At 39.4% G+C, this 12,374-nt stretch overlaps 2 protein-coding genes across 2 annotated transcripts; both read left to right on the forward strand.

Annotated features, from left to right (window-relative positions):
• Positions 1 to 2,228: 2,228 nt before the first annotated feature.
• On the forward strand, positions 2,229 to 5,802 carry LOC130424981 (uncharacterized). Its single transcript, XM_056751009.1, has 3 exons — positions 2,229 to 2,247; positions 3,582 to 5,430; positions 5,561 to 5,802. Exons 1-2 carry the CDS (start codon positions 2,229 to 2,231, stop codon positions 4,664 to 4,666), a joined length of 1,104 nt encoding a protein of 367 aa, XP_056606987.1. The 3' UTR covers positions 4,667 to 5,430; positions 5,561 to 5,802.
• Positions 5,577 to 8,904, forward strand: LOC130424982 (uncharacterized). Its single transcript, XM_056751010.1, has 5 exons — positions 5,577 to 6,353; positions 6,513 to 6,662; positions 6,819 to 6,980; positions 7,064 to 7,153; positions 7,697 to 8,904. Exons 1-5 carry the CDS (start codon positions 5,577 to 5,579, stop codon positions 8,024 to 8,026), a joined length of 1,509 nt encoding a protein of 502 aa, XP_056606988.1. The 3' UTR covers positions 8,027 to 8,904.
• The last annotated feature ends 3,470 nt before the right edge of the window (positions 8,905 to 12,374 follow it).

The raw sequence follows: 12,374 nt of genomic DNA on the forward strand, positions 1-12,374 counted from the left end.
AAAGGGGGAAATGTAGAAGATATTTTTGGCTAAAATATAGAAGAATAATGTCTACAATTGATTACTATTATAAAATCATTTTAAGAGTTTCTTATCTTGGGGGAGGAAAGCACATCTGTTTTACATTATATTGGGGGTCTCAGAGGATGTGTGTGTGAGAATGTGTGTGTGTGTTAAGCACACTATATAAGGGCTTCTCCAAAAAGGGAGAGGAGGGTGACATTGCAATCCTACTCCATTATAAAGTGTTTTTTGTATCAAAACTCGAGACTCCAGAATAATTCTTCAGAACACGCAAAGAAAATTCACAACAGGTGTAGCCTACACACATGACGCGCCAAATTCACATTTTGACTAGTATCGCACTCCAGCATACCCAAAGCAGCACTTATTACTTACGTACTTAGCACTTACTATCAGCCCATCTAACCTCAAGCAATTTACTTGTATCACTATTATTTTATTTCCACTCAGTTTAACTTCATAGTGATGAGGGAAACTTGCTAGCCGAGTTAGACCCGTCCAACTGGTAATACTAACAGTATGTAAAACAGCAGTATATCATAAAAAATATGTAATCATACGTAAATGATGCTAATAATACACCTAATCGTATCTTTAGAATTACTTACCGATTTTATAGATTCCCGTTTATCCACGCCGTGTTCAGCCAATGTGATGTAACAAGATGGCGGGAAAAAGAACAGAACGTTCCGATTGACGTGTTCCCCGAACTGTGTTCATTGCTCTCTAATACCTGCACACAGAAAATCAGCTGACGTTAACTTAAGAACACGAATTTACGCAACACTACTGCCTGCAGCGTCTTCACACAGACAAAACCTACTAAGGAAGATTGAAGGGTTATTTAACTGTAATCTTGAGATTTTCGCAACATTATGCCCATTTCGAACTGGAATTACGGCAGAATAACTAGTGATGTTTACATCGCAGGGCTCTTGCGGGCGTATTGAACAAACCTCCGAAGCGGTAGGAAAAGCAAACAAAATATGCAGAGCGGGAGGGAGGGCGCGCGCGCGCGCATCAGGATTGAGAACCGCTGCTTTAGAGTAATGACATGCCTTGTGCACTTTTTACAGTTAACATATTTAGCAACTGGAGAAGTGCAGCAGATATGTTTGGTACTGTCAAAATCCTTATATGGGATCACATAAACAATTACAGCACTTGCAGAAACTTATTGTTTCACTGTTCATTTTATATAAAATACGTTGACATAACAGCATGGTAAATCAAAATGTAGAATATATGTGTGTGAGTGTGAGTATGGTAAAACAAAAAATTACATTCGCAAATTCAAACTGATGACCCTATACTTAAAAGCTCTCTTTTTCCTTCTTTGCCAAATAACCACACTGTAAAAAATGATCTGATCAAAAAGTTATGATAACTTATATATGTCATTAACTCAGACATAAAATAATGTGTTATGAAATTTCAACTCAATTGTTTGAGTTTTCAATCTTCCAATTTAGGTTCATAAGTTACTTCAATGAATCACAAATTCCAGGTGTTTGAATGAACTTGCCATTTTAAATTGAGTGGGCTACAAGTCTTTGGCGTGTTGTATTGAGTGGAGGACAGCTCTTTGCGCATGTGCGGGGGACTACAGACGAACAAATTTACGCGCCAACAAGCAAACGAACTTCAATCGGCCTGGTGCCTCATTTTTCCCGTCAGATAAGACGAGTCGTGTTGGCATGAACAAGTTCGCTATTGGTAAGTGTTTGTGTTTTGTAGATATTAAGAATGTGCATTGATGAAACCAATAACGTGGTATGTGCTGTGCTACAACTGTGATGTCATTTAAGCAAGGCACGTTTCAGCGACCGTTAACGTTAGCTAGAAAACTAGCAGTTCAGTCTTTTAGTTCAGTCAGAGACGGTTGATAAAGCGTTATCTGAAATCTACCAGCATTTATCTGAAATCTAAAGCTTTTGTAACATTAAACACTACCGTTCAAAAGTTTGGGTCAGTAAGGATTTTTATTTTTGGGGAAAGAAATAAAATAAATCAATACTTTTATTCATCAAGAATGAGTTAAAATGATCAGATTGAGTGGAGGACGGCTCTTGGCGCATGTGCGGGGGACTAACGTACCGACGAAGCCAGGCCTCGAGAAGAACAAATTTACGCGCCAGCAAGCAAACGAACTTCAATCGGCCGGGTGCCTCATTTTCCCGTTAGATAAGACGAGTCTTGTTGGCATGAACAAGTTCGCCATTGGTAAGTGTTAGTGTTTTGTAGATATTAAGAATGTGCGTTGATGAAACCAATAACGTGATTAACGTTAGCTATCATTACCTTTTGATATGTGCAACAACTGTGATGTCATTTAAGCGAGGCACGTTTCAGCGACCGTTAACGTTAGCTAGAAAACTAGCAGTTTAGTCAGAGACGGTTGATAAAGCGTTATCTGAAATCTTCCAGCAATTATCTGAAATCTAAAGCTTTTGTAACATTAAACACTACCGTTCAAAAGTTTGGTGTCAGTAAGAATTTTTATTTTATTTTTGGGGGAAAGAAATAAGATGTATCAATACTTTTATTCATCAAGGATGAGTTAAACAGATCAAAAGTTACAGTAAAGACACTTATTGTTAGTTCTATTTTATATAAATGCTGTTCTTTTGAACTTTATATTTATTACATAACATCGGTCGCGTTAGCTAGTGCTAAAGAGCAATCCAACAATTCATATATACAATTTGTAAGTTAGACTTAATTAGAAATGTGCTCTTGTTCATTTTTGCAATTCACATCACTTGGCAGCTAAAACTTTTTTTTCTGTTTTGTGTGTTTCAGGTGTTTTGTGATTTACCAGGCTCAGCTACTCATTTGATGAAGTGGACTTGTAAGTTTTGCAATTTTTCCTCATACATTGAAAAGACTATAGTGAATCATTACAAGGACAAGCATGGACGTGGAAGAACAGGTTTTAGTTGTATTTACCCGAATTGTCTTACCGTCTTTCAATCCCATGTGGAACTTTTAAAACATTTGACGGACCACAAACAAGGAACCAGTCCCATTGCTAGACTTCGTTGTGAACTTTGTACTTTTTCAGCGCCAAGCAATATCAAACATTATTTTCTTCATTTAAAGAGACATTTGATAAAAAGAGAGACTGTGAATTGCCCATTTGTGGGGTGCTGTTTTACATCTAGAGTAGCCTCAACTTTTACTGCTCACAGAAGCCGATATCATCAGCCTTCTACATTCAATAATTTCAAACCTGAACTTATTATCCATTGTCAAAGTCAAGCTTCTGTCAATGATGAACAGGATAACTTTGATTTAGAGTCACCAGATGTTTCAGTGACTGAACCTGACTCTCAGCCTACACAGAAGTCAGTTGAGCGCAGAATTGCATCCCTTTTCCTTCGACTGCAAGCCGTCCTTCATGTGTCAAAGTCTGCGATTCAAGAAATTGTGGATGATTTGTTTGATATTGGAAAATGTGCTGGACAAATAACTAGGGAGTCAATTGAGAATGTTTTGGAGAAGCATAATTGCACATCTGAGGAATGTTTGACATCCTTGACCGAATTATTTCAAAGTGCTAACCCACTTAATTTCCTTTCAAGAGAAGGATCTTTTGAACAGACAAGAAAAGTTTCATACTGTTATCTATATCCCTATTCTAAAGTTACTTTCAGATCTTCTTAAAAAAGAAGAGGTACTGCAAGCACTGGGGAAAAACAAACCTGTTGAACAGTCTGGCTACTACAAGTCTTTTCTGGATGGTGACTTCTATAAATCGAATGGAATCCTCTCAGGTCAAGAACTAAGTGTAGCTATTACTTTGTATATTGATGACTTTGAAATCTGCAATCCCTTGGGCACATCAAAAAAAAAACATAAAATCTGTGGTGTGTATTGGGTTATTGGCAATTTACCCTCTAGATACAAGTCAACATTGTCGTCAATCTACCTTGCTTTACTGTGCAAGGCTGAGCATGTCAGGATTTATGGTTATGATCGTGTTTTGAAGCCACTGATTGAAGATATTAAATGTCTTGAAACAGTAGGTGTGTTTGTAGAGAAACTAGGGTGTAATGTTAAAGGCACCATCTTGTTCGTTGCTGCTGACAACTTGGCAGCACATTCCTTAGGTGGATTCCAAGAGTCTTTCAATGTTGAGAAGTTCTGTAGGTTTTGTCTAGCTAGTCGTCGAGACATACAAACGTGTGATGTTAGAACTGGGAACTTTGTTTTAAGGTCACCAGAATCATTTGATGAAGCTGTAAATGTCTTGAAGCAGACGGACCTTGCATCTGTTGATGGTGTGAAACGAGACTGCCCTCTCAACAGCCTGACAGGTTTTCACACATGCACAGGCTTTCCACCTGATTTTTTACACGATGTGCTGGAAGGGATTGTGCCTGTAGAACTAAGTCTGTGCCTTGCAGATTTGATTTCAAAGAAGTATTTCACATTAGAAGAGCTTAATAGTGAAATACAGAGCTTCCCTTTTAAATTCTCGGATAAGAGAAATTGTCCTCAGAAAATTCTTTCAACTTTTAAAAAGAGTGGAACTGTAGGTGGTAACGGCCACGAAAAATTGGAGTCTTGTGCGTTTCCTTACCCTCATCATCGGCCACCGTGTTCCAGAAGGGAATCAAACATGGGAAGTAATCCTTGAGCTGAAAGACTTGGTTGAGCTCTTAGCGACTCCATATCACACTGAAGACTCGCTGTGTTATTTGCAGTCCAAAATATCGGATCATAGACAGTTGCTACTGACAGTTTTCCCGGATTACAAATTGCGCCCCAAACATCACTTTATTGAACATTATCCTTGCCTTATTCAAAGATTTGGACCCTTAATAGAGTGTTGGACAATCAGGTTTGAGGCTAAGCATTCTTTCTTTAAGAAGGTAGTGCGTGATGCCAATAACTTTAAAAATATTCTGCTTACCCTTGCCTCAAGACACCAACTTATGCTTGCATATTATCTTGAAATGCCCAGCATTTTCAAGCCTGAGATTGAGACAGCAAAAGTGACAGATGTGTGCCTGGGAGTCTTAGATGGTGGTCTTAGACTAGCAATCTTGAATAGATTCAGTGATGTTGACACAGTTGGACTGACCCCTAATGTCTTCTTAAATGGAACGCAGTATTCAAAGGGAATGATACTTTCTGTTGGAAGTACAAGTGGACTACCCAACTTCGGAAGGATTTTGGAAATATGCATTGTGCTGGATGGTCATGTTTGTTTCTTCGTTGAACCTTTTTCGACTTACTATGTGGAGCATTTGAGGAGTTACCATCTTGTGAAGAAAAGTCCTGCTGAGTGTCTCTTGGTGAAACCAGAGGATCTCAATGACTACATGCCACTTGTGTCATACCTTGTCCAGGGTCGCCTGTTAACCACTCCTAGAACATTCTTGCTGAATTAAGGCTGCTGTAAGTTTGTGTATTTCTACCCTGATCCAAAAGAATTAACCCTCTTGAAGTGTTTTCCAAATCGTTTCTGTAGTAACAATTTGTTTGTATGTATACAATGAATTAAACCTTTTTTCTTCTCCAATTTCAGGCTGAAGTGATCCACGATGCTGCTGCGAGTTGTCCTCTCTGATATGGATATCAGGCGCCTTTCCATCGAAATCACCCCCCCTAGTGTTGATGCACTGTGCCAGGTGTTGCGTGCAAACCTTGGCCTGAGAGGTGGATTTATTTTACAATTTGAGGACCCTGCGTTCAAGGATCAGCTGACCAATTTGACCGACATCCGAGACCTTCCTGAGGAGAGAGCAACATTGAAAGTGTTGTTCACAGCTGATGCAGCTTGCTCGGATTCCAAATTGGATTCAGCCAGCCTTGCATCTCTCAGTAGTCGGGAATCTGACTCCCAGCACTGGCCTGAGCCCTTCCCGATTCCAGAGTTCTCGCATGATGTTGAACTCACGCTGCAAGAAGCAAATGGAAGATATGCAAAAGATGGATCTGTGCTGGTGATTCCTAAAGGTATGAAATCTGATATCCTGGACACACTTGCAGACAGCATGTCAAAGATAAGTCCTTATCCTGAGAGGCAACACTATGAGAATGTTGCGAAAGCGCTTGTGGAGAAGCATCCCAGTCTAAAAGAGCCAGGGTCTGGAAAGGGTTGGTACGGCTGGTTCCACAGCCTGAAGTTTAAGCTCGGAAACTATCGACAGAAGTTAAGTGCAGCTGGATGCCCAGAGGTGAGGGTCAACAAAAGAAAAGGAGAAGAAGCCAAGGGACCACGTATGAAGAAGTCAAAGAAGGGCGAGGTCCACTTCTGTCCAGATCCCCCTGAAGGACTAAGTGATGAAGACATGGAAGAAAAGCGGATGTTGATGGAGGTACATCATACACACACATGCACATACACATCATACCTGTCTAATATTACTGCATACATACCTGCCTATGTTATACTAACTACCTACACTTTGCTTTTGTGTCTGTGAAGCCTACTATTTTGTCTTATGTGTCCTTTGCGCTTGTGCAATCCAATTCAGGTGGAAGTGCTCAAAAAAGACCCAGATCACCAGCAGATAGATGAGCTGATGTCTGCCACGTTCTCCAAGCGCAGAAAGGAGATCGTAGGGGATCAACCTATCATTGGGGATGTCATAGCTAGATGGCCGGCCATGTTCTGTGAGAGACAGGTATAACAATAGACAACACTCAGCCTATGATTAAAGAGACTTTGGTATTACTGAGTGGATGAAAGCCTTTGACCACAGACAACCTTAGCTTACTAAATTATGACTCTATGCTTTGAAAATCTTTTCTCTAATTTCTTAACCTTTTTGTCTTCTCAGGTTCGGACAGAGTTCAAAAGAGTCGTAAGCATAGACCTTCTCGAGTCGTTCCTCGATGGACTTGACGACCTGGCACCACGACTGCTGGAAGTGTACGAAGCTGCGACCAAGTCGGCAAAGATGCCTGCACTGAAAGCCATTTTGGACTGTCTGAAGAAAGATGTGAGTAGACGAGCTGAGAATTGTAAAATTGGGCACCAGATGTTTGCAATAAAATCTCAACACTGCTTATTTTTGTCTTGTAGGACACAAACAACAGGAGAAGGATTGCTGCTCTGCTGGGTCTGCCACACTATCTAAGAGAAGAGCCATCAGACATCATCAGGATGTGTGACGTAAGACCTTTTTCTGTCATGCATAACAGCCTATAAATGAACGTACCCACCCACATATACACTTGTGCGCACACACACACACACACACACACACACACACAGACAACCTTTAACAAAGAGATTGCATTAGATACACTCATGGGTGTTGATAAAGTCCTGTGGCAGCAAAATGGTGATGATGCAAGGAGAAGTGATGGGCAGAATAGTGATGGGGAGGACGAGGGTTGGGTGGAATAGTGGTGATGGGAGCAGGGAGGGGTAGAGCAATGTTGGGGGAGGAGAAAGGAGGGGTAGAATAGTGATGGGGAGAGGACCCAGTGCAACATACACTTTCCCAGATCTGAGAGGACACTGAAGTTTTCACCCTTGCAGTAACGTTCCAATATTGCACCTACAAACATGCACACTCACAACTGAAAGCCCAAGAAGACTATTTTATTAGCCTGAAAACAAGGTTTATGATCACTGAGACTTAAATAGCTTTGCAGAGCATGTACATCTTGACCCAAACATTCACACTATTTTTTTTTTCTGCTTTTCAAGGCCCATGGTGAGACTCTGGCTGCAGCCATGGAGGGGATGCAACTTGGCCTGTTGATAGGCCATGAAGGTGACAACCAGGATGCCTTTCCACGTGAGGTCTTCAATGTGGCAGTTGTGGTTGAGGAGACTGTTGTGCTTCACAACTTCAAGGATGTGCCATCCAGCTTTGCCATGCTTTTGGGGATCATCTACTGCGTTAACCTTGAGTATCCACGAGCCATGAAGTATTCCTTTGAGTTCCTTCAGAGGGTAGTGATGAAGATCAAACCAGATCAAGCCTCTGCCAGAGTCCACGGCATCCGAAACAAGCTCCTGAGATATAATTTGTAAACCATGCCCCACCTGAGAATAGGATTGGAATTCATTTTTTTCTGTTGACATGCGTTCCAAATTTGAAGGCAAAAGCACTTAAGCAAACAGGAGAGGAGCCCTGATTTTTTTGTTGGACTGAAAACATTTAATTCTGAATATTGTTCAAATAATGGGGTCAAAAGTATACTGTATTCAAGTTTCAAATATTTGTAAACAACCAGCTGCAGTCTGAAGTTTTAGATTTGTTTGTGTTTGGGGTTCAGCACAGCTTTTGGTATAAGTTAGCTGGATCTGTGAGATTAATGTTTTTAAGGTTTTTTAAATGTTAACATTTAAAACCTGTTCAATATTTCAGTGTTGTAAGGAAAAAAGCTAATGCTTTTAAAAGAATTTATTTTCTTTTGGGTTAATATGAATAGTGTTCAGTACAGCTTTGGGTGACCTAATGGGCATATGACAAGCAGAGGGCTGTGCACGTGCATATAGAAGGTGAGATGTTTCCTGCAGTAATCATCAGTCAACTTAACCTCATTAGGTCACACAACAATAACAATGATAAACAACTTAGATGACAGGCAGTGATTTTTTTTTTTTTGGAGGTGCTGAATATAGATATCTATACTGCTGTATGTGTCTATTGGTCTATCTAGCCTAGATTCAGCATGACCAACTTCTTGGTTGACAACAGGCACTGCAGACAACTGCAGGAAACACTTCCCATCATCCACCTTCTATACACACACTGAGAAATACTTGTGGAGTCTGCTTGGGATACCCCCTCATAGTGTAAGCTCACACGAAACCCTTCTATTTATCTTAGCCTCATTATGTGACCCACAGCCAACTGAAGTTTGGTATTGATTACAATTTTGAGATGATTTCATGATTGAAGTGTTTATGTATAGCTTGTATTGGCTTAACATTGGTTTTAATAAAAAAAAACTTTTGTACTCAAATTTGTGTTTTTAGAATTAATTGTTAAGTTAAAACAAGACGTTCTTTTAGATCATCTTAACTTGATACCCTAATTCAAAGACATTACTTAATTTAAATGACTAAGTTGAACCCACTAATGGGGATAAGTGAACAGAATGCTCACTAATGAGTTCACTTTATTTTGAACTTGCATAGCAAAGTTGAAACAACAATAATGGTATAGTCATGTTGACTCACAGAAGGCAATTCACAGTTTAACAACACTTAAAATAATGAGTTAAAACAATTCATTAATCCATTTTGTTTTTACTTGAAATTTTGAGGCAGCTGCTTAACTTATGATTTTAAGTAGAACCAAGTAGATATTTTTTACAGTGCAATCGCAGTCTTCGAAAGGCATAGCAATGGGGTCAGCACCGTCTCTTCAATAAAACACCTACTTTTCCTTGCTCAGAGTTGCTCTCAGATTGATCCTGAATCACTTTTTAGCAAAGACTCGTAGAAGTTCATCTTATAAGCAACATCTCGTAAGCAAAATCTTATAACATGTACACTGCGCACTGCAGAAAATAGCCGTATAACTCGTTATCGACAGGGGGGAGCAATTACCTCGACCACTATAGATAGTTTCGCAAAGAACTTGCCAGATCTGACTCCTTTAATAACCATACCAATAAATACAGAATCGCTCAATGACATCACCAGCAGCATAGGCACTATTTCCCTTACACATTAGAAGCTGTTGTAGCTATGAAGTCAAAAAAGATGAATGAGAAAAACATAGCACTAGCCCACGGTACAATAGCAACGCTCACGCTCTTAAAAGAAAAACATGTAAATTGGACACAATTGGAAACAAACCCAATAAGAGGTCTTTCAAATTGCGTGGAACAGAAGGCAACTGTTATAAAAAGGCATTAAAAGCAGCAAAGGCTGAACACCTCCGAAACCTCGTAGAAACTAACATAAACAATTCAAGGTTTTTATTTAATACAATAACTAAATTAACAAATAATCAGACATCACCTGTACTGGTTAATTCGTCGCACCTTGGTAGCAATGAATTCATGAATTTGTTTATAGAGACAATTGAAAAAATATGAGACAAACAGTAAAAACTCAACCTCCAAATCTATTTTATGAATTATTTTCAACCATCGCCCCAAAAGAAAAGCTACAGTGTTTTGTGACCTATGAAACAGGAGGATTTATTTAAACTTACTGCAACATCTAAACCTACAACATGTGATGAGGAAAAAATGCTGATCTTGCAGTTCAAAAATTGCTCAGACAAAGAAGGTCCGGGTGTCAAAGATTTAACTTTATTTGTTCAAGTCAAACAAAGTGAAATGTTTCCCAAAAGCATCTGAAAATCGGGTGTTTTCCAACCTCTAGTTATACTGAAACTACTCAGGGGTGTTTCCTTTAAAAACCAATCAGGTATATTCCCGCTATCTCTTATTTTTTATTATCCAACTGTCCTTGTCTGCCACCATTATTTCTAGGCCACAAGGTTTATGGTCTACTGGTGGAATTTCAACCTTGACTCATTTTTTTAAAAATAAGTTGTGCTATAATGCATCATAAGTTTGACTTAATTGGGTCAGGCCTTTAAAACATCACTGGATTTTGCATTGCTGAAAATTATTAAAATGTTTTATGAAAGCAATTACTGCATAAGTACACATATATTGATTCTATCATGCATAAATATGTTGCTTCTATCATTTCCATCATGCATAAGTATATTGATTCTATCATTCAAGCAATCTTGATTCTTATACTTATCTAAGTTAATATGATTTCTGATCTACTAACACAACTATGTTACAAACATTCCTATGAATACTTCTCCCATAGTATACAGGATATGATCAAAATTATACACAATATATTCCCCCCTTTAATGCTCCATAAGAGTCCCACATCTGATTAAGGCCAACATAAGAGAAATATCTACTTCAAAGTGAATATATCAGCGTGAGCAAAATGAATCAATATAAATGATAATACTCATTATTCCATATATATGCGTATAAGCTATAACTTAAAAATCCATCTTGTAATAAAAAAATTGACTTCTATATTAAATTGCAAATAGTTGATCATCACTGACCGAATATACCACCATTTGGTGGTGAGGAGCAGATCTAGTAATTCGCTTAACTGCCTGCATGAAACAAGGCCAAAAACACAGTAATATCAGGATTGGTGTCTCAATGCATATTATCAGCATCAATATGTTATGCAAATTGGGAAATATGTTGTCAAGCCAGTTCCATATTGAAGTATCTGAATCTACTTCACCCTTCGCTATCGCGATAGATAGCATCGAGATGTTGTGTATTCCTTGTTCGATGAGATGTCCATCTGCGTCGTTGTCTGGTATGTATGTGCAACAAGTCTCTCCAACCATAGCACAAACACCTCCTTGTGCTGCAGTAAATTGATCCAGTACCAAGCGATTCTGAAGAGCAGTAAGACGTAATCCTTTTAGTTCTTCCTTGATTCCCTCCATCATGAGTTTCGTTGTGTTGATAAATTAAGACAACTCATATCTAGTGATCTCTACGTCGAGCATGAGTGATTCTACTCCCATTGCTGGAGCAAAAGCAACCGCAATCTTTCCTGCAACTGTCCATATGTGATGATTTTTTGGCACTGGGCTGTCTTGTAGAAAGTTGAATAATCCTCTTCTCACTCGCCGTTGACTGTCCATCGATCGATGAGGCAGAATAACAGCTCCTCCACGTAGCTGGCCCAAAGCACACAGTCCTGTCCAATTCTTTGGTAATGATAAATATACTTGATAGCCACACAGCCAGTAGTATCCTTCAATGACTCCCGTTCCCTCGTGATCAGGGACATGCACAGTTGAGCACGATGGACATTTTGCTCGTCCTCTTTCAGAAGTAAGTATGTACTGGTAAGTAACAATTGGCTGTGGTACTTCATGAGTAGCAGTAGCAATCGTAGCTGAGGGATTTACGTAGTCTGCATAATGGAGACAGGCCATACAGCTTCGTCTCACCGATTCATTTACGGGTTTCTAGATGTCTGAACATTTCCACTCTGGTATTGTCCCCAGAGAGTAATTCCCTGTCTTTCTCTCATAACAGACTAGATTGTTAGGTACATTTTAACAGTTGCTATCTGAGCAAAGATTCTGCCAGGAAGAGGGTGTGGAATCCAAGTATCGTGCATCATAGCTTGCTCATGTGGGGGTAACTTTAGTCCATCTGCTAAAACTGCATCTATTGATTCCCCGAAATTTGATATCAAGGCCTTTGCTTAGTCCTGCAGCTGCTACTGCAGCCTTGGCTGCTTCAAATGTGTTGTTGGAATTCTGATGTGGCCACCAATCTCCTCCGGTGGTGCTGTGAGGAAAGTGAGCACAAACATAACAGTGTCGGGCATCATTCATTCTAAC

The sequence above is a fragment of the Triplophysa dalaica genome, chromosome 6, assembly GCF_015846415.1.
Source record: "Triplophysa dalaica isolate WHDGS20190420 chromosome 6, ASM1584641v1, whole genome shotgun sequence".
In the NCBI taxonomy this organism is placed as follows: Eukaryota; Metazoa; Chordata; class Actinopteri; order Cypriniformes; family Nemacheilidae; genus Triplophysa; species Triplophysa dalaica.